A 23,143-nucleotide genomic window follows, 5' to 3' on the forward strand; every position below is an offset into this window, starting at 1 on the left:
ATTGCCCTTAGCGCCACATCTTTTAACTGAATGGTTTTAAGATGCGGTGGAAGGGGTACTGTACTCTGAGCAGAGGCGGCAGTGACCACCACTCCTGACTGGTAAGAGTCCCATGAGACACCTCTCTCTGCACCCCTCCGAACCAGTTTGTCAGCTTTCTGAATGCCTTTCCACCTGGGCTCGGTTGTAGAGTGGGCCTTGACCTTGTGGATGTAATACTTGTATTCTTTTCCCTTTACAGCTTCCAATATTGTTGCCAACATTGGGGCTGTGATCAACGGCTTTCCATCTGCTGACTTAAACCCTCGTCTGTCCCAAAAGGCCAAATATTCTGTACATGAGTTGCATGTGAACATTGAGTCGGAGCAGATGGTGTAAGGAGGGGGAAATTCAGTGGGGCATGTGACCACATAGATGACTGCGACCAATTTTGTCTGATGAGCAATTCCGTTGGCAACACCACCTGTTAACCCCGAAGAGGGACGGCTAATGGGCAGCTAAGTACTTACCGCCGGTGGTGACCGGTTCTTCAGCTCACGGTAAATTTAGTTGGGTGGTGGGGGCAATGCCAAGAGGTACAGCTGCACCTTGGCAGGACCGGAACCAATGTCCTAGGAAGAGTGTTTGCTAGTGCAGTTGGGGAGGGGTTAAACTAATATGGCAGGGGGATGGGAACCTACGCAGGGAGACAGAGGGAAGTAGAAGGGGAGCAGAAGCAAAAGATAGAAAGAAGAAAAGTAAAAGTGGAGGGCAGAGAAACCCAAGGCAAAAATCAAAAACGGCCACATTACAGCAAAATTCTAAAGGGGCAAAGTGTGTTAAAAAGACAAGCCTGAAGGCTCTGTGCCTCAATGTGAGGAGTATTCGGAATAAGGTGGACGAATTAACTACACAAGCAGCAATTAATGAATATGATATAATTGGCATCACGGAGATATGGCTCTAGGGTGACCAAGGCTGGGAACTCAACATCCAGGGGTATTCAACATTCAAGAAGGATAGACAGAAAGGAAAAGGAGGTGAGTAGCGTTGCTGGTTAAAGAGGAAATTAACGCAATAGTAAGGAAGGACATTAGCTTGGATGATGTGAGATCTGTATGGGTGGAGCTGCGGAATACCAAAGGGCAGAAAACACTAGTGGAAGTTGTGTAAAGACCACCAAACAGTCGTAGTGAGGTTGGGGACAGCATCAAACAAGAAATTAGGGATGCGTGCAATAAAGGTACAACAGTTATCATTGGCGACTTTAATCTACATATAGATTGCATTAACCAAACTGGTAGCAATACAGTGGAGGAGGATTTCCTGGAGTGTATTAGGGATGGTTTTCTAGACCAATATGTCAAGGAACCAAATAGAGGGCTGGCCATCCTCGACTGGTTGATGTGTAATGAGAAATGACAAATTAGCAATCTTTTTGTGCGAGGCTTCTTAGAGAAGAGTGACCATAACATGGTAGAATTCTTTATTAAGATGGAGAGTGATGCAGTTAATTCAGAGACTCGGGTCCTGATCTTAAGGAAAGGTAACTTCGATGGTATGAGACGTGAATTGGCTAGAATAGACTGGCAAATTATACTTAAAGGGTTGATGGTGGATAGGCATTGGCAAACATTTAAAGATCACATGGATGAACTTCAACAATTGTACATCCCTGTCTGGAGTAAAAATAAAATGGGGAAGGTGGCTCAACTGTGGCTAACAAGGGAAATTAAGGATAGTGTTAGATCCAAGGAAGAGGCATATAAATTGGCCAGAAAAAGCAGCAAACTTGAGGACTGGGAGGAATTTAGAATTCAGCAGAGGAGGACAAAGGGTTTAATTAGGAGGGGGAAAATAAAGCATGACAGGAAGCTTGCCGGGAACATAAAAACTGACTGCAAAAGCTTCTATAGATATGTGAAGAGAAAAAGATTAGTGAAGACAAACATAGGTGCCTTGCAGTCAGAATCAGGTGAATTTATAATGGGGAACAAAGAAATGGCAGATCAGTTGAACAAATACTTTGGCTCTGTCTTCAAGAAGGAAGACACAAATAACCTTCCGGAAATACTGGAAGACCGAGGGTCTAGTGAGGAGGAGGAACTGAAGGAAATCCTTATTAGTCAGGAAATTGTATTTGGGAAATTGATGGGATTGAAGGCCGATAAATCCCCAGGGCCTGATAGGCTGCATCCCAGAGTACTTAAGGAAGTGGCCCTAGAAATAGTGGATGCATTGGTGATCATTTTCCAACAGTCTATTGATTCTGGATCAGTTCCTATGGACTGGAGGGTAGCTAATGTAACACCATTTTTTTAAAAAGGAGGGAGGGAGAAAACGGGGAATTAGGGACCAGTTAGCCTGACATCGGTGGCGGGGAAAATGTTGGAATCAATTATTAAAGATGAAATAGCAGCGCATTTGGAAAGCAGTGACAGGATCGGTCCAATTCAGCAAGGATTTATGAAAGGGAAATCATGCTTTACAAATCTTGTAGAATTTTTTGAGAATGTAACGAGTAGAGTGGACAAGGGAGAACCAGTGAATGTGGTGTATTTGGACTTTCAAAAGGCTTTTGAAAAGGTCCCACACAAGAGATTAGTGTGCAAAATCAAAGCACATGGTATTGTATTGATGTGGATAGAGAACTGGTTGGCAGTCAGGAAGCAGAGAGTCAGAAAAAAACGATCCTTTTTAGAATGACAGGCAGTGACCAGTGGAGTGCTGCAGGGCTCAGTGCTGGGACCCCAGCTATTTACAATATACATCAATTATTTAGATGAAGGAATTGAATGTAATATCTCCAAGTTTGCAGATGACACTAAACTGGGTGGCGGTGTGAGCTGTGAGGAGGATGCTAAGAGGCTGCAGGATGACTTGGACAGGTTAGGTGAGTGGGCAAATGCATGGCAGATGCAGTATAATGTGGATAAATGTGAGGTTATCCACTTTGGTGGCAAAAACAGGAAGACAGAATATTATCTGAATGGTGACAGATTAGCAAAAAGCGAGGTGCAACGGGACCTGGGTGTCATGGTACATCAGTCATTGAAAGTTGGCATGCAGGTACAGCAGGCGGTGAAGAAGGCAAATGGCATTCTTTGTTTCTATGTTTCTATGCTCTACTGCCACCCACGTGGTGACATCATCGAGTATGCAATGCCCCCTTGCTGCCACGGCATGGACTTGGGTAAGTATGGTGGCCTTACCGGCATGCATTTGTACAGCCTGGAAAAGCTGGCGGGACTCGGGGATCCCGGGGCAGTAGCGTCTAGAGATCCAGGTCAATGGTTATGTTTATTTTTTTTCGCATTTATGTATTAATGGGATCAGTGAGGAGGTGTGGATGAGGGAAATTTTTGGCTACTTTAAAAAAGAAAATGTTTTCAGCTCGCATACAGTCGGGAAATTCAGTAGGCCTCCTGAGATGCCGTTCCATTGGCGCCCAAGGATGAGTGTGCAATGCCACTTTTCGCGCTGCTCTCTCACTTTGAGTGGGAAGACTGAATTTTTCAGTTTGAGGCGGCACCCACCGCCTGGCGTTACAATCAGCAATCAGCCAGTGTCACCACCTCAAAAATGGCGACACCGAATTTCGACCCCTAAGAGTATTGTGGAGTAACAGGGCCAATTCCACATTCCGATGCAGGCTAATCTTAAACTGTTGGGATTGAAGGAAAATGGCTTGTAGCCAATACCTGCAGTCATCGGGAATTGTGGTTAGAATGAACCCTTAACAAATCCGTGCTGAATGTCCCTAATTAATCCTTGCCTTTCCAAATGTAGATTTATCCTGTCTTTCAGGATTTTTTCCAATAATTCTCCCACCACTGAGGTTAGGCTGACAGGCCTGTAATTACTCAGCCGATCCCTTTCTCCCTTCTTAAACAAGGGTACTACATTAGCAGTCCTCCAATCCTCTGGCACCATGCCCAACTCGAAAGAGGACTGGAACATGATGGTCAAGGCCTCTGCTATTTCCTCTTTTACTGGGGACTTATCTACTTTCAAAGCTGCTAAACCCCTTAATACTTCCGCACTCACTATATTTATTTCATCCAGAATATCATACTCCTCCTCGACAGCAGTATCTGCATTGCCCCTTTTCTTTGTGAAGAACTTTACCAACATCTTCTGCCTCCACACAAAGATTACCCTCATGGTCTCTAATAGGCCCTACCCTTTCTTTAGTTACCCTCTTACTCTTAAATATATTTATAGAACATCTTAGGGCTTTCCTTAATTTTTCTGACCAAGAATTTTTTGTGCTCTCTCTTAGCATTCCTAATATCCTTTTTAATTTTGCCTCTTAACTTTCTATATTCCTCTCAAGATTCTATAGCATTTAGCTGTTGGTATATGACATAAGCATCCTTTTTTTTCTTTATCCTCCCCTGTAAGTCCCCAGACATCCAGGGCGCTCCAGAATTATTACTCCCACTCTTTTTCTATAAGGGCACATGTTTGACCTGAGCTTTCCGGATCTCCTCCTTGAATGCCTCCCACTGTTTCGACACTGATTTACCCACAAGTGGGAAATTCTAAGAGAGTTACACCTGGGAGCTGCCCACAATATTGGGGCAAGGCAATCGATTACCTCTAGCCTGAGTAAGCCACAGGAATGAGAGGTCAGTAGCCAGGTGATGGTTCGAAATTGCGCGAGGGTTGGTGTACAAGGGACCATACAGTATCATCGATAAGGCTAGCCCCATGGTGTGTGCCCCAGAGAGCTGTGGAAGCTGGGTCATTGAATATATTTAAGGCGGATATAGATTTTTGTATGATAAGGGAATGAAGGGTTATGGGGAGCAGAGAGCAGTTCCCGAGCCTGGTTGGGTTAACTCCTGCACAGCTTTACACTTAGCCTCATCTATCACGCATTCTCCCGGTCGAATAGTGAGTTCCAGAAACCGAACCTCCTCTTGACCTATCTGTGCCTTCTTGGGATTAACCTTATATCCGGCTGTTTTAAGTAATCTTAACAACTCCTCCAACAGTTTCTCATGTTCTCCTTCACTTTCAAAAAACAACAGTAAATCATCTACATACTATATCCATTGATCTGGGTGACTGAACTCCTGTATGCATGCTTCCACACACTAATGAAAAATAGAGGGACTGTTATGGAATCCCTGTGGCTGGCAAGTCCATGTATACTATTGTGCTTTAAAGGTGAAGGCAAATTTGTATTGATCCTCGGGGTGCAACGGGATAGACCAAAATCCATTTGATATATCTCGGACCGTAAATATCGTGCCGTGCCTAGGGATGTTACTAATCAGATCTACTATGTCTGCTACTCTAGGCGTACAAGCAGGGATGTTCTTGTTCAACACCCTACAATCGATATCCATTAGGCAGGAGCCATTCGGCTTCTTTACTGGCTATATAGGAAAGTTTACGTGTGTAGCCAAAGATCTCCCGATTCCATGTTCCACAAGAGCTGTTACAGCCTTTTCCAGGTCCCTCTCTGCTTCTTTGGGGAAGGTATATTGTTTTTGTGGGCGGAGCATGGGCTCTCTTCCTACCCTGACTTCTACCCTTGTCACCCTCCCATAGTCGAGCTTATGCATGTAAATTTTAATTTTATTATGTCCCCCACTGTACTCCACAGCTGAAATTTCCTACTACCTACCAAAAATGTATCGATGATGTGCCTAAAAATCTCGGTTTGCAGAGGCTGTATTCAGGAATTTTGCTAATGGAAGGAATGTAATTTGGGACATCATCTAGATGGGGAATTTTAACCCCAGAAATGGGGATATCAAAAAAATGTGAAATCTCAAATCAGAACTTAACCCACCTCGAACCTGCCCGCTTCTAATTTTAAAGGAGGTGGGATAGGGGTGGACAAGCAGCCCACTCCCAGGAGGCAGGTGGCTCATTTAAATATTTTAATGAGGCTGCATGCCTCAGATTCTTTTTTTGGCTCCTGGGATGTGAGTGTCGATGGCAAGGCCAGCATTTATTGCCATCCCTAATTGACCGTGAGAAGGAGGTGGTGAACTGCCTTCTTGAACAGCTGCAGTCCCTGTGGTGAAGATACTCCCACAGTGCTGTGAGGCTGGGAGTTCCAAGATTTTGACTCGGTGACAATGAAGGAACGGTGATATATTTCCAAATCGGGATGGTATGTGACTTGGACGTGAACTTGCCGGTGAAGGTGTTCCCATGCACCTGCTGCCCTTGTCTTTCTAGCTGGTAGAGGTCGTAGGTTTAGGAGGTGCTGTAGAAGAAGCCTTGGCGCGTTGCTGCAGTGCATCTTGTAGATGGTACACACTGCAACCACGGTGCGGCTGTGATGGAGGGAGTGAATGTTAAAGGTGGTGGATGGGGCGCCAATCAAGCGAGGTGTTTTGTCGTGGATGGTGTCGAGCTTCTTGAGTGTTGTTGGAGCTGCACTTATCCAGGCATGTGGAGAGTATTTCATCACACTCCTGACTTGTGCCTTGTAGATGGTGGAAAGGCTTTGGGGAATCAGGAGGTGAGACACTCGCTGCAGAATACCCAACCTTTGACCTGCTCTTGTAGCCACAACATTTGTGTGACTGATCCAGTTAAGTTTCTGGTCAATGGTGATCCCCAGAATAGTGATGGTGGGGAATTCAACTATGGTATGCTATTGAATATCAAGGGGAGGTGGTTAGACTTGCTCTTGCTGGAGATGGTCATGCCTGGCACTTGTATGGCACAAAGGTTACTTGTCACTTATCAGTCCCAGCTTGAATGTTGTCCAGGTTTTGCGCATGGGGACATGGACGGCTTCTTTATCTGAGGAGTTACGAATGGAACTGAACACTCTGCAATCATCAGCAAACATCCCCTCGGATTCGGCAGAGTCAACACGGATTTATCAAAGGGAAATCATGTTTGAGAAATCTGTTAGAGTTTTTTGAGATTGTAACTAGCAGATTAGGGGGGCGACCAGTGGATGTGGTGTATTTGGATTTTCAGAAGGCCTTCGATAAGAGTAAAGACGCCATACTGCAATTATATAGGACCTTGGTGAGACTGCACCTGGAGCATTGTGTACAGTTTTGGTCTCCTTTCCTAAGGAAGAATATACCTGCCATTCAGGGAATGCAATAAAGGTTCAGCAGACTGATTCCTGGGATGGGAGGTTGTCCTTTGAGGAGAGATTGATAGACTAGGCCTATATTCCAAGAATGAGAGGTGATCTCATTGAAACATCCAAAATTCTTACTGGATTTGACAGGCTAGATGCAGGGAGGATGTATCCTTTGGGAGAGGAGTCTAGAATCACGGGTCACAGTCTCAGAATAAGGGGTCAGCCGTTTAGGACTGAGATGAGGAGAAACTTCTTCACTCAAAGGGTGGTAAATGTCTGGAATTCTCTACCGCAGAGGGTTGTGGAGGCTCTATTTTTGAGTATATTCAAGACCGAGATAGATAGATTTTTGGATATTACAGGAATCAAGGGATATGGGGATAGTGCAGGAAAGTGGAGTTGAGGTAGAAGATCAGCCATGATCTCATTGAACGGCATATCAGGCTGAAGGGGCTGAATGGCCTACTCCTGCTCCTAATTCTTATGTTTTTATGTATGTTCTTATGTGCGGTCCTTGCGGATCCTAAACTGAGAATTAGTGAGCAGTTATTGGTTATTGATCGCACTGTCGACGACACATCCATCACTTTGCTGATGATTGAGGGTAGACTGATGGTACAGCAATTAACCAGGTTTGATTTGTTCTTTTTGTGGACAAGACATACCTGGGTAGTTTTCCACATTGTCAGGTAGATGCCAGTGTTGTAACTGTACTGGAAAAGCTTGGCTGGAGATGCGGATAGTTCTGGAGCACAGAACTTCAGAACGGCAGCTGGGATATTCTCAGGGCCCATAGCCTTTGTGTATCCCGTGTGCTCAGCCATTTCTGGATATCACATGGAGTGAGTCAAATTGGCTGAAGACTGGCTACTGTGATGTTGGGGACCTCAGGAAGAGGCCAATATGGATCATCCACTCAGCACTTCTGGCTGAAGATGGTTGCAAATGCTTCAGCCCTGTCTTTTACACTCACGTGGTGGGCTCCGCTATCATTGAGAATGGGGATGTTCATGGAGCCTCCTCCTCCCATTAATTTAATTGTCCACCAATTCATGACTGGATGTGGCAGAACTGCAGAGCTTTGCAGATCTGTTGGTTGTGGGATCATTTAGATCTGTCTATAGCATGTTGCTTCCACTTAGCATGCATATAGTCCTTTGTTGCAGCTTCCCCAGGTTGGCACCTCATTTTTAGGTACGCTTGGTGCTACTCCAAGAATGCTCTTCTACACATCTCATTGAACCAGCATTGATCCCCTGGCTTGATGGTAATGGTAGAGTGAGAAATATGCCGGACCATGAGATTACAGATTGTGGTGGAATACAATTCTGCTGCTTCTGTTGACCCACAGCACCTCATGGATGCCCAGTATTGAGCTGCTAGATCTGTTCTGAATCAATCCCATTTAGCACGGTGGAAGTGCCACACAACACGATGGAGGGTGTCCTCAGTGTGAAGATGGGACTTTGGGGGGGAAATTGCCCTCTGCCCCGTTTGGGCGGATAATTTGAATTAAATGGTGAAGTACCGCCAGGATAGATGGAGAATAGAACAGAATTCGGCACTTTTCTGTGAAAAAACAGGGCGGTGTTGGGGAGGGAAATCGCCTCCGCGGAGCGCTGTAGGGACGAAATCAACAACTGAGAACCCAATTTCACCTGACTCGCATTCATTCATAACAAGGCTCCTTGGCCTTCTTAAAGGGCAGGTATATCAAGTAGGTACTACACATTTTGATCAGTAGGATTGTTGCCTTTGTTGTGTCTTGAGTGGGAAAATGGCAAGTCCGAGAGGAAGCACATTGAGGCACTGCTACAAGCTGTGGAGGGCAGGAGGCACCTCCTACTTTCAGAGTCTGGCAGGCCCTCTCGGCAGGTCTCCCACAATGCTTGGGCAGAGGTGTCAGCCACCTCTATCCTGGACCGGAAGGCGATTCAGTGTCGAAAGAGGTTCAACAACATCACTCAAGTGATGAAAGTGAGTACATGCTCCCCCTACTATTGACCTTCAGCCTCTGAGCCTCTCCTTCTCCAACTCTTATTTACCTACCTCTATTTGTAGTCAGCAAACCACCATTTCACTGATGAGTCAACCATATGTCATGTGTACATACTCACAGCTGATGACCCCTTTCAGTTATGCCTTACACTTGCAGCTAATGAAGCTGCACATCCATTAGTTCCACATGTCTAACTGGACTGCTACTCACCAACCGTTCTTTGCTTTGTAGCCCAAGATGGTACACAACCGTCGGGAGCAACAGAGAACGGGAGGTGGAGAGGCGGAACCGTGGCAGCTCAGCGATGTGGAGGAAAGAGTTCTGCAGCTAGTGGGACTGCAGGGTGCTTGCCCAGTGGCTGTCAGCACCGTCGATCCCGCTCGGGGCAGCATTGAAAATGAAGGCTTTCCTTTGATACCATCTGCCCGGAATTGGACAAACGCCTATCAGTAACGTGGCCAGCAATGTGTGCATTTTGGTTGCCGTATGCTGCACCCCCCTCTCTCACCTTCATGCCACTTTTTTCCTATTTATGCTTGCAAATGATGCTCCAGACCAGCCTGAGCCTAGGCCAAGTGAGGCGAGTGAGCAAATATGGGAGGAGGATGCTGAGGAAGAGACATATCCAAGCACCGTGTCACTGCTTCTCACCCTCAGACGCACCAGCTCAGACACTGGAAGTACGCGTTCCAAACAGCTTAGCTTAGGAGAGGGGTCTGCACTGGGTGATGCACCGGGGCCTAGCGGGCTGCAGCATGGTCAAGGGCAAAGGGAACCTCGGGAGCCAGCTCCCCGGAGGGCGACTTCGCGCGCGGGTTCTGCTGGACAGGACTCAAATTAGCACCTCGATGTGGAGGCATTCGAACAAAGGATGCAAGTCGTGCACTCGGAGATGCTTGGGGCAATGGCAAGGGTGCTGGAGAGCCTGTTGCAAGTGATAAGGAGCGTGGAGGAATCTGCCTCCCATATTGTGGACAGCTCTGCGCACATCATGGAGCCCATCATTGCCAATGTGCAGACGATGGTGGACTCCTAGAGAGACTGTGCGGATCCAGATCTCATGACACGTGTCATGGGCGATGTGGCAGCTGCCATTACAGCACAGGTGGAAGCGACCCAATGTCTTAGTGCTGTTGGATGGGAGGATGGCTACTGGCATAGAAGCTCAGAATGCTCTAACACAGTCTCAGCAAGAGGCCCCGCAGCTTCTTACCGCTGTCATGCAGTCAGTGGCTGATGGCATCGAGTGTGTGTCTGCTCTCATGCAGTCTCAGCTGGATGCCACGTGAGATCTGACTGCTGCCATCACCGTTGGGTCCACCACAGTCCACCGGGGTTCTGACTGTGTCACAACAGCTCACCCAACTGTGCTCCAGCAGATTGGTGGGGATGCTGAGGTGCTAACCTGGGGGAGTGTCACCGGGTCATTGGAGCAGGAACCTGCTGTGTTCTCTCAGGATAACAGCATTCCCGATTCCAGCCTTTCCACTCCGTCATTGCAACCAGCCATGGCTTGCACCCAGCCAATCCAAACTGCTGGTGCCGAGGCTGAGGCGGCCCAATCAGCAGCCAGCCCTTCCAGGGTCAGAGCTGGTCGAGGGCGACCTAGAAGGACATCTGTAGCATCTGGAGGTGAAAGAGAGCAGCCTTTTCATAGCCATGCTGCAGCCACAGGGGAGACACTGCGGCGTAGTTGTAGAGTAGGTCGATGTAAAAGGGGCTATAAGGAAATGCACACGGGTGATTGAGAATGTGGATGTTGTTGCACATTATTGTTCTAGAAATGTTGATTAGAAACTTTAATATCTATTGCTGTGTCTCATTTCAGTGTGGGGAATGATGTGTGGAAGAGCTCATTGGTGTGGACAAGGGGTGCACAGAGGAAGCTGGAAGTGGCGACCAACTTAGTAGAAACGAGCAGCAATGAGATGTTGTCGTACTTACCTTGAAGGATTAGGATGGTGAGGCCGCTTCCAGTGTGCTCGTGGAGCCTCCTCCTGCTCCACCTCCGCCTCCTCCTCCTGCGCCTCCTCCCCCAATTGATCAGCTGAGGGAGGGCAGTAGGTAGTAATCAGCAGGAGGTTTACTTGCTCGTGTTTGATCTGAAGCCATGAGACTTCCTGGTGCTCAGAGTCAATGTTGTGTACTAGAAACATAGAAACATAGAAAATAGGTGCAGCAGTAGGCCATTCGGCCCTTCGAGCCTGCACCACCATTCAATATGATCATGGCTGAACATGCAACTTCGGTACCCCATTCCTGCTTTCTCTCCATACCCCGATCCCTTTAGCCGTAAGGGCCACATCTAGCTCTCTTTTGAATATATCCAACGAACTGGACTCAACAACATTCTGTGGTAGTGAATTGCACAGGTTCACAATTCTCTGGGTGAAAAAGTTTCTCCTCATCTCGGTCCTATATCGCTTACCCCTTATCCTTAGACTGTGACCCCTGGTTCTGGACTTCCCCAACATCGGGAACATTCTTCCTGCATCTAACCTGTCCAAGAGTGTTATATGTTTATATGAGATCCCCTCTCATTCTTCTAAATTCCAGTGAATATATGCCTAGTCGATCCAGTCTTTCTTCATATGTCAGTCCTGCCATCCCGGGAATCAGTCTGGTGAACCTTCGCTGCACTCCCTCAATAGCAAGAATGTCCTTCCACAGATTAGGAGACCAAAACTGCACAAATACTCAAGGTGTCGTCTCACCAAGGCCCTGTACAACTGCAGTAAGACCTCCCTGCTCCTATACTCAAATACTCTCGCTATGAAGGCCAACATGCCCTTTGCTTTCTTTACTACCTGCTGTACCTGCATGCCTACTTTCAATGACTGATGTACAATGACGCCCAGGTCTCGTTGCACCTCACCTTTTACTAATCTGTCACCATTCAGATAATAATCTGCCTTCCTGTTTTTGCCACCAAAGTGGATAACCTCACAGTTATCCACATTATACTGCATCTGCCATGCATTTGCCTACTCACCTAATCTGTCCAAGTCACCCTGCAGCCTCTTAGCATCCTCCTCACATCTCACACTGCCACCCAGCTTAGTTTCATCTGCAAACTTGGAGATATTACATTCAATTCAGTCGGCCAGGTGTGAGTTCCCTAATGAGCAGTCTGAAGACTTAAAGATGTTACAGTAATCAATTCCAGAGAGTACTGAATACCTCCGAATGCAGGAATGGAGGTCCTCGTTTTTCTGTAGGGAGTTATAATTTATCTTTGCTACCTCATTAGCTTGTTAAGGGTTTCTCTCCCCCTTCCCTGCCCCCCCTGTCAGAGTTGTGATATATTCTTACAACATCACTAACAAATACAAATTACAAGATGGCTCCTCAACAGAAAACTGTCATCATGTGACTTTGCCACATGATCCTTTATTATTTACATCAGTAGTTGCATTACCACAGTAGTCCATTAGGTGGAGCAGTAGTTCATTAGGGGGGCTCTGTTCTACTTCTCCCTCCTGATTGAAGAAGTAATCATAACAATATCATCATCATATATAACTTGCATGGTTATATACAACAAAAGATATGAACTTATTTTTTCAAAGTTACAAATCAAACTTAAGCACTGGTTTTCTGTTTTGAACAGAACTTTCCAAACGTGATGTCAAACTTAGACTAATTCTAGGCTGAGCCTGAAGAGAGTTTTTCTCCAAGGGCAACCCTTAATCTACATTTGGACTCTCAACTACCTCAGACTGTTCATCTGCCTGACTTGGACTCCGATTTAAATTCTGATTTTTTTTCCTGGACTTGTTTCTAATACATCTGATGTAGGATTTGCTACTGATACTCTACTTGTAACAAGACTATCTCTGACGCATCAGAAATAATCAAATCATTCCAACTTTCAACTCCTTCCACATCTGTGGGTAAAATATGATCAATCTGAAAAAACTTTTATCCTGCAGGCAATTCACCTTGGTTGTCTGACAACTGGAAATAATGCGAAATTCTCGGAAGTATTGGTTGACCATATTCATCGACATGTTCTGCCAAGCTAAATCAAAAGTAAAGTTAGGGGTTGTCAACAACTTCCACCTGATTTCTTCATTTTTCATCCCACAAACAAAGCGGTCACACAATGCATGGTCCTGAAAGTTTCCGAAATGACAGTGACTGTAGCGTTTTTAAAGCTACAATGTACTCACTGATACCCTCATCAATTAATTGATCTCATTTTCCAAAATGATAACCTTCAGCGTTTTCCAGGATTGTAGTGCTGTTCTCTCTGTCAGTGATGTGTCCTTTGGCTTAACAGCAACAAGCACATTTTTCAAGGTGTCATACGCATCGGTGACTGTTTCAGACAAGAAACTAGCCCGTTTTCTTTCTAAAACCACCTGGTTATGGTTTTCATCATTGGGGACTTCAACATGCTAATCACGGTGGAAAACATTTCTAGCCGCTCCACATATGCTCCGAAAGTCTCTGGGTCACGCTGGAACTCACTCAAATGCCCTATTATTGCCATAAGCCCGGCTATCTGGACTCTGGCAGTTCAGCTAAGTGTGCTTGTAATTTACCTTGGATTTTTAGTTGTTCTGCAAAACAAAGAACCTCTCAAAGTCGCTCTTTTGTTTGGCAGTAACAACCTCCAACAAAATTTTCAGCTAGGGAATCCAGAAATCCTATCCTCATGGCCAATATGATATTTTCTTACGACATCACTAACAAATACACATTACAAGATAGCTTCTTAACAGAAAACTGCCTTTATTATTTACATCAATAGTTGCATTACCACAGTAGTCCACTAGGTGGAGCAGTAGTCTGCTAGGGGGAGCTTTATTACAAGAGTGCATGTTGCTGTTTCAATTTTCTGCCAGCATCTCAGGGCAGGAACCTTTGTTGTGCTTTTACAGGTGTAAGCTGCTTAGCAAAATGACCCCAACCCCTTGATTTAGGATGGGGTCAACAAAATGGGATCTCAACAATTTTAAGCCCAAAATTATAAATAGCCCAAACAATTATTAAAACAAATCTTCTCATGTGAATCCATAGTCGCATGATCTAAATGAGTTAACATATTTCTGATAATACAGGCAAAGACATTGATGTGAAGTTCAGATTCTTGATGTATTATCTTACTTCAATTTAAAAAATGCTTCAGCTTTTTTTATTTGCGTTAATGAAACAAAAGGATTCTGAAATTTAGTGCCTTACTAGCATGGGAATACTGAAGATGTTTTTCGGAAATTCCTCTCTCTGCTATTATTGCAAAGGTGTTAAACAGTTTTAAATAAATGGGTTAATGGCCCTACTAAAATAGCAGAGAGGAATTTCAGATGAGAACATTAAGTATTCATACATTGACATTCTATGATCTTGTAATTTCAAAGCCAGTATTTATTTGTAATTACATTATGCAATGCAATTTTTTTGCCATGTTATTTATTTTTTTTACTGGTCTTAGAGCCTGAAGGACGAATTGGATAAAAGGACAGCAGAGATACAGAGCTTAGCACCACCTGAACACAAGAATGCTGCTAATAAATTCCAAACACTACAGGCTGAGGTGGATAAACATACTCTCACTTGAGCATAAGGGCAGTAACTGTCATTCAATGCTATACATCAAACATCTTTCTCAGTGAACATCTTTCAATGATGTTTTGTAAAAATACAAATAATACAACAGAAAATAAGAGGTTTGTAAAAAGTTGCACAATATGTTCCACTAAATGCTTCTCACATCCAAACCCACGGCATTAGGTGCTTTAATACTTTAAAAAATGGTCTATTGCAGAGATGTTTCTGATGCCCGATTACGAAGGTGGAACAGGGTTGAATGTCCTAGTTCATATCTTAAATAATTTGCTTAAACATTTTTAGATGCAAACCTGACAAAGTCAACATTAGGGGTCCATTACACACCACCAGGTTAGCATTAGAAAGAAGACAGTTTGTTTTATGACGAGATAAATAGGGTATGTGAGATGAGGAAAGTTATTTTAATGAGCAACTTCAATCAAACAAATGGAAACAGAAAAGCCCAAGTGGTTTAGAGTTAATGCATGACTGCTTCATGCCCTAATGTGCCAGGGAAGCCATGAGAGGCAGTGAACATCTTGACCTGGTATTTGAAAATAACACAGAGACATGAAGGAAATGGAAGTTGTGACTGTCAGAGGACAGTGACCATAGAATGATCAAGTATGACATGATCTAGGCTTCAAAAATACCAAGCAACAGAAGCAAAATTGCCCCTTGCCCCGACTGAGGTCGGTAATCTTCTGGGGCCAGGACTTTTATAGCTTGGCCCGGAAGCCCCGCCCCCAACGCGGAATTGGGCCTATAGTCCCTGAAAGGAAGTGGAGTGCTGTCTCTGGCACTCCGCTTCGTATAAGGGCGGTCGCAGGGCGCTACTGCGGCACTTAGTCCAGCGTTATGCGGGTGTTCTGCATAGTGCTGATGCGCTACAATGCCCCTCACCTTCGATTAAATGGGAGGGCCACTGCACACTCTGTAGGTACTTTGGTGGCTGCTACTGTGCCACCAGAGCAGCGTGAGACCAGTGTTCAGCAACTCGGCACCCAAGACGGAATGCCGGACTGCACGATGGCGGCCAAGACCACGCAAAATCGCTATGGTCAAGCCGACCCAAGAGTCAGCCAACAAACAAAGATGGCAGCTTGGGGCACTGCTGGCCTCCCCTTTAAACAGTGCCCCGAGAGCAGATGTCAGCCAGCTTCCCGGGTCGTGGGGCAATTTCCCCCGTGGGACGTTAAGGAGTCGCCGCGAGGCGGTGAGGGGTCGCCGCGCATGGCGATGACATCATTGCCAGTTGCACGGCAGTCCATGGGGCGTGGCGCTGCCGGGTCATCACCTCCCAAACCTTCCGAGCAATTTCTTGGGGGGTGGTGGTGCCCCCCTCTCTCGGGCGAAAACTGCCTTGTAAAAGGGGCAATTTCGCCCTCAGGTAGATAACCTTAAACGGGCTAACTTAAAAGAAATAAGGGAACAGTTGAGAGAAATTGATTGGGCAGGGGAACGGGTTGGGGAGCAGCTAGTTTAACAGTGCTTCAGCAGAGGACAAGTGCAACAATTTTTTTTTTAAACCATTCCCAGGAAATTGCTTGGCTGCATGTGAGAGGAGGGAGGGGAGGTGAGGGTGAACGGAAGTTACACCATGCCAGGATGAGACAGGCTTGTTGGACCAGCTGGCATTACCTGTTCTTCTTTTCTATATGTTCGTATGTAAAGGCACAATGCCGAGTATCCAGGATAATATATGAATATGACCAATCGCAATACCAAATGAATTAACAAATTAATCAAAAGTGAAAAAAGAAGGAAAGACAAATTCTACAAATCTGCAGGGAGAAATGAAAAGTTCATTTGGATGAATATGGAAACATGCAGAAGAAGAAAGAAAGTAAGACTTGGAATTACATAGCGCCTTCCACGACTATTGGACGTCCCAAAGCACTTTACAGCCAATGAAGAAAGGGTGGTCAAAGGGGAAAAGAGAGACCTAGAAAAAAGCATAGATGCAGATAACAAGCCTAATCGGAAGACATTATTTCAGTACTTCAACAGTGAGGTTGCAGTCAGAGAAAAGGTAAGAACCTTAAAAAGTGGGCTCAAAAATGAGGATGAGCACAAAATATTTAATACTCTGAAATGAAATAAGTAAATTATAAAATTGGGCCCTCTATTCTGGTGTTGACCAGGTGCAGCACTTCCAAAGTAGGCTGCACAGGTCCAGGGTGAGCTACAGGCAAATTTGGCTTACTCTGCCATTAACATGGTCTGGTTGCTCACCTGTCGCAGGCCTGCCCCTGGCAGGGCTTTGTGCCAGCCTCTGAGTCAGAAGGTTGTGGGTTCAAGTCCCACTCCAGAGACTTGAGCACAAATATCGATGCTGACACTCCAGTGCAGTACCGAGGAAGTGCTACACTGTTGGAGATATCATTTTTCAGATGAGACGTTAAACCGAGGCCCTCTCTGCCATCTCAGGTGGACATAAAAGATCCTATGGCACTATTTTGAAGAAGAGCAGGGGATTTATCCCCTGTGCCCTAGCAGATATTTATCCCTCAATCAACATCACTAAAACAGATTATCTGTTCATTATCACATTGCTTTTTGTGGGAGCTTGTTGTGTGCAAATTGGTTGCCGTGTTTTCTACATTACAACAGTGACTACACTCCAAAAAGTACTTCATTGGCTATAAAGCGCTTTGGGATGTCCAATGCCTGTATAAATCCAAATCTTTCTTTCAAGTGAGGGAGCAAAAAGTAGTGTAGCTGCAGGGTTACAGGCCTGGCGGATAATCTTAGGACAATAGTCAGAAGGCCTCAAGGACCTGATGTTTGCCTAAATGAAAAATATGACCACCTACCTTTTAGGATGCTCTTTAGCTTGCTGCTAGAGCCACTAGGTTCTGATGGGGTCCTAGCATAAGGCTGATTGTCGGCTTTGCAGGGAGCCTCTGCACCTGGCCATCCCTGGGCTGCAAAAAGGAAATTGAATAGCATGTGAATGGTAGGACTGCAGTGCGTGCAGCCCAAGGTCCATCCTTTGGAGGAAGACTCAGAAATTCCAACACAAGCTAAAGAAGGCAGACATCCAACATAACTTTTGCATGTGGTGAATAAGTGTTCTACAGGGGCAAAGATCAGGAAAATTGATCCCTCTATTTTAATCACCGGGAACTGATCAATGCATCATTGGGAAGAATTTATAAGGATTTTTTAAACAATTGTTTCTACTTTTAATGAAAGCAAAGAAGACTCTTTCACTATCATACAGTTTTTTTTCTGTGTAGTTAAAACAGCTGAAGTTGGAAAATAAGAATCTGGCCGAGAATTTTAATTCTGAGAGGACACTAAGAAAGAAGTACTATAATATGGTGGAGGACTTGAAAGGTGTGTATGAACATTGTGTGCGGGATAAAATTCATGTCAGACCTCACAACACTCATCTGACAAAAGTACCACTAGGTAAATGTGTTTGTCCAGAATTAACAAAGCTTCCTGCAAAATAAGATGGAACAGCACACAAAGAATTTATAAATGTAGCCTGACTAGGTCAAGTGTGCATTGCTTGTGATCTCATATCCTGAGGTACAAGTCCTTAGTAAGATAATGTTTAATGTATATATTGACCCTGTATAATTTTTTTTACTCAACTATTATTTCTTAATATACTTGCAGCAATTTGGTCACAACTGTTAATCCATCAGTGAAGGCACCATTGCATTATAACAAAATGACCATTGGCACCTGCACTAAGAGCTGCAGTGTATACATTACAAAAAAATACCATTTCAAGGCTGTTGTCTCATTTTTGGGTTTAAGTAACAGTTATAAACATTTTGCTCTCCTAGCATATGACATCTATGATCATCCAGTAACCTCTGTACAAAGTACCACTTGTTCACCTCTAACTAATTTGAAGGTTATCTATTTTCCATGCCCTTTATCCCATTAAATGTCTAGGAAACACTTTTATAATCATGACATAGTCTAAGAAACACATACATTTTCCATTCTTATCACGGATATCCTTGGAAAAAGATCACGGGGAGGATCACGGTGTAGGTCTTGCAGGGTCACACAGAAAATTCCTATTTTTAATTCCTGATTTTTGAACGAATCCGGGCAATAGCAAATCGCTTGGTCTAACTATATAGAACCATATCCTGGAGCCCAAGGTGTGCCAATACTGGTGTGGGTGCTTGCAACCATTATGCAAATTGTCTGACCTCAGGAATTCTGACTGAATCAGATACTTGCATCATCGGCAGGTCACAGGCAATAGTTATGCTAATATAGAGGATTTGTCGATTTTTGAGTCTATTTCCTCCCTCCAAAGCAGCACTTATCCTTGGAGGCTTTAATTGTCTAAGTCTGTATGTTCCTAAAACCACCAATTTTAGACTAAGCCAGATATTTATGATCTCAGCTTCAATTGATGTTGCTGGGAGTCTGTTCCAAATATCTACCACTCTGTGTGGGAAATTATTTAAATCAGTTTATCTAAATCACGGCAGTAATAGCCCACCAATGATGTTCCAGCAAGGTCGAGAACACACAGCACAGAGATCTCCAGCTTAACCTACCTGCTGATTTCTAGTATAAGAAAACTGTTCAGCCCCATTAGGTGGCTGTGGTGAAAACTGGACATCATTGGCCTGAACAGCTGCAGCACGAGAAGATCCCATAATGAATGTACAATGATTTTGGTGACCTTCTAAAATGTTTTTCTGCAAAAGGTAGCAAGTAATTATTTGCAGAAAAGGATTTCCAACAGACCTACAAAAATGTTGTACATAAAGACCTGAAAAATTAACCATGATGAACTGTGATAGCACTTTCTGTTACATAGGAAAAATCCGGGTTTTCTGTCGAATACGACCTTTGAGTAAATCTGAGCTAGCCCATGGAAGCCAGTGTATTGTCAATTCTCCTGATGAATACACTGTTACCATCAAAAGTAATCGTGGTGCTAAGGAGTTCCGGTTTGATCATGTTTTTAACTGTTCCACATCACAGGAAGAAATCTTCAGAGATACCAACAGGTCAGTTTTATTATCAACCGTCCAAAATTGCAGTAAGCAGTCAATGATTTGGAAACTATGTCGAAAAGAAACAGTTTAGTACTTTTAAGTCTTTGTTTTTGACTCATTTTTTAAATAATTTTATCTCTTTCAGAGATTTCAATTAATAACTCTCTGATTGCTCAGTTAATAACAGTACAGGTACAGCGTCGAAAATCCGGAGTTCTGAAATTTGGAATGTTCCGGAATCAGGACACCGGGCCGATCCATGGAGGGGTCGTCCGGAAACCGAAAAATGTTCCGAAATCCACATTCCCCCACCTCGGCCGCCCCCTCGACCCTCCGCCTTTGCCGCCCGTCCTCCGGCCGCCCGATCTCCCCCTGCCTCGGCCCCCTGCCTTGGCCGCCCGATCTCTGAACACCACCCACCAACCTCGGCTGCCCTACCTTACCCTGCCTCGGCCGGCCGACCTCCCCCTGATTCGGCCGCCTGACCTCCGACCCCCCTACTTACTTCAGCTGCACTCTAAAAAAAGAAAAAAAAGCTTACTTATCTGTCATTTTGCCAGAATGGGGATTATCGAAAAAGGACATTTGGTAAAAGAGTCTGAAATAATGAGCTACATGTTTGGGAATTAAATAAAGTTAACCTGTTTTGGGCTAGTTTTTAGTAAGAATATGAAAGAATGGAAGTGGAAGTTTCCATACATCTAGTACCGTACTCTCATAAATATCTAGGCTGCACTCCCCTCCCCTCCCCTACCTACGTTGGCCCAGGCGTTTCCAAATTCAGGATGTGAGAAAGATGTTCTGAAGTCCTGAAATTCGCAGAATCCGGAACAGCCTTGGTCCCGAGGCTTCCGGATTTTCGGCGTTGTACCTGTACTGCCCAGTGTGGAACTATGGGACCTCAGCGCCCTCTTTTGATGATTTTAGAAAATAGCATCACACAAAGCCCACTTATATTTCCTTTCTAAGCGTTTGTTAAAATATATTGAAATGTTTGCAAATGATTCAACTCGTTCTACAGAAGTATTGGATTCATGGATGCTTTGACTTGTTATGCCAAATCAGCCAAAATATTTAAAATAAACCTTCAACAGTTAATCATGCCATATCAATAGCCTGGTAGGCATTTCAGAGTTAGAGTGTTGCTCGAAGTATTCTCTTGCAGAAGGACTGAATAGCACAGTGGACCAATACAGTCCTTTCCTTGTTTTAACAACTGGGCCTGGATTTTCAGTCTTCTGTCGTCCCTGTTAGCGCCGCGGAGGAGCGGCAGTGACGGCGGTAAGCACTTCCAGGCAGGCGGCCAGCTTACTGCGCCTCGCCGTGACCTTCAGTGCCGGTTTCGACAGGGCGCGCAGCAATACCGCCCGGAAGAGGCAAACCAGTGTGCAACGCCCCTGGTTACGACACCGGCTTGATCTTTGGATGCTGCCCGATCTGTGGCACTCCATAGAGTGCCCTATTGGGACTGCCTGTGAAAGATGGCGGTCCGAGCTGTAGCAGCCACAGTGAGGGAAGTAACATCGGCCTGAGGTAAGTGTGATTGTTTTTTATTTTTTTTTGCGATTTATGTTGTGGTAGTGTGAGTTATTTATTGGGAATATTTTTGGTGAGTATTTTTCAGGGATTTATTTCCCCCCACGCCTCTCTTACAGTACTCTGAGACTGGCTGTTTAGCTCGGGATTTTTGGTTGCTCAGCCGGCCTAGCGTCCTAAGAGAGGTGTGTAACGCCTCCCTTAGCGCTCCACCCCACGCTCAAGGCCCAGCTGATGAATTTTGCTGACTAAGGCACAAACTATTCCCGGATGAAAACTTTACTGCCCCACCGCCATTACCATTCAAAATGAGCAGAATCGAAAATCCAGATCCTGAAGTCCTAATTATGGCGCACTGATGAAGCAAAGTACAGGAAAATTTACTTCCTATATTGTTACAAGCTATTCTTGAAAATGCTTGTTGTTGACAAACCTGGGACAAATGCTCCCTTTCGTATCATCATCATAGGCAGTCCCTTGAAATCGAGCAACATTTGCTTCCACTCCTAAAGTGAGTTCTTGGTGGCTGAACAGTCCAACACGAGAGCCACAGACCCTGTCACAGGTGGGACAGATATTCGTCAGGGGAAGGGGTGGGTGGGACTGATTTACCACACGCTCCTTCCACTGCCTGCGCCTGACCTCTTCACGCTCGCAGTGTTGAGATTCGAAGAGCTCAACGCTCTCCCGGATGTACTTTCTCCACTTAGGGTGGTCTTCGGCCAGGGACTCCCAGGTGTCAGTGATGATGTTGCACTTCACCAGGGAGGATTTGAGGGTGTCCTTGTAACGTTTCTGCTGCCCACCTTTGGCTCATTTGCCGCTCCGCATAGAGCAATTGCTTAGGGAGTCTCGTGTCTGACATGTGAACTAAGTGGCCTGCCCAGCGAAGCTGATCGAGAGTGGTTAGTGCTTCAAAGCTGGGGTGTTAGCCTGGGCGAGAACACTGATGTTGGTGCGTCTGTCCTCCTGGAGATTTGCAGGATCTTGCGGAGACATCGTTGGTGACATATTTCCAGCATCTTGATGTGTCTCCTGTACATCATCCATGCCTCTGATCCATACAGGACGGTGGGTATTACTACAGCCCGGTGGACCATGAGCTTGGTGGTAGATTTGAGCGCCTGGTCTTCGAACACTCTTTTTCCTCAGGCGGCCAAAGGCTGCACTGGCGCACTGGAGGCGATGTTGAATCTCCGTATCAATGTCTGCCTTTGTTGACAAGAGGCACCCGAGGCATGGGAGGTGGTCCATGTTGTCAAGAGCCGGGCCATGAATCTTGATGACTGGGGGCAGTGCTGTGCAGCGAGGACAGGCTGGTGGAGGACTTTTGTCTTACGGATGTTAAGCGTGAGGCCCATGCTTTCATATGCCTCGGTGAATATATCAACTACATCCTGGAGTTCAGCCTCAGAGTGTGTGCAGACGCAGGCGTTGTCCGCGTATTGCAGGTCAACGACAGAGGTTTGGGTGATCTTGGACCTGGCCTGGAGTTGGCGTAGGTTAAACAGCTTCCCACTGGTTCTATAGTTTAGTTCCACTCCAGCGGGGAGCTTGTCAACAGTGAGGTGGAGCATGGCAGCGAGGAAGATTGAGAAGAGGATTGGACGCAGCCCTGTTTGACCCCGGTCCGGACATGGAATGGGTCTGTAATGGATCTGCTGGTAAGGATCATAGCTTGCATGTCATCGTGGAGCAGGCAAAGGATGTTGACAAACTTTTGGGGGCATCCAAAATGGAGGAGGACGCTCCATAAGCCCTCACAGTCGACAGTGTCAAAGGCCTTTGTAAGATCGAAAAAGGCAATGTATAAGGGCTGGCGCTGCATTTTTCGTGCAGTTGTCGTGCTGCAAAGATCATGTCCATTGTTCCCCGTAGGGGACGAAATCCGCACTGTGATTCCAGGCGGAGCTCCTCGGCCACAGGGAGAAGACGGTTGAGGAGAACTCTAGCGACAACCTTCCCAGTGGTTGATAGCAGGGAGATTCCCCTGTAGTTGCCGCAGTCGGATTTGTTCCC

General features: G+C 45.4%; 1 protein-coding gene across 1 annotated transcript in view; it reads left to right on the forward strand.

Moving 5' to 3' along the window:
• The window catches only part of LOC139265678 (uncharacterized), a 187,037-nt gene that overhangs the window by 116,525 nt on the left and 47,369 nt on the right, over positions 1 to 23,143 (forward strand). Inside the window, exons 16-18 of the mRNA XM_070882902.1 lie at positions 14,488 to 14,589; positions 17,846 to 17,945; positions 19,408 to 19,600. Of these exons, the coding sequence (XP_070739003.1) occupies positions 14,488 to 14,589; positions 17,846 to 17,945; positions 19,408 to 19,600 (395 nt within the window). The remainder of the gene's footprint in view (positions 1 to 14,487; positions 14,590 to 17,845; positions 17,946 to 19,407; positions 19,601 to 23,143) is intronic.

This window comes from Pristiophorus japonicus, chromosome 1 (assembly GCF_044704955.1).
Source record: "Pristiophorus japonicus isolate sPriJap1 chromosome 1, sPriJap1.hap1, whole genome shotgun sequence".
In the NCBI taxonomy this organism is placed as follows: Eukaryota; Metazoa; Chordata; class Chondrichthyes; family Pristiophoridae; genus Pristiophorus; species Pristiophorus japonicus.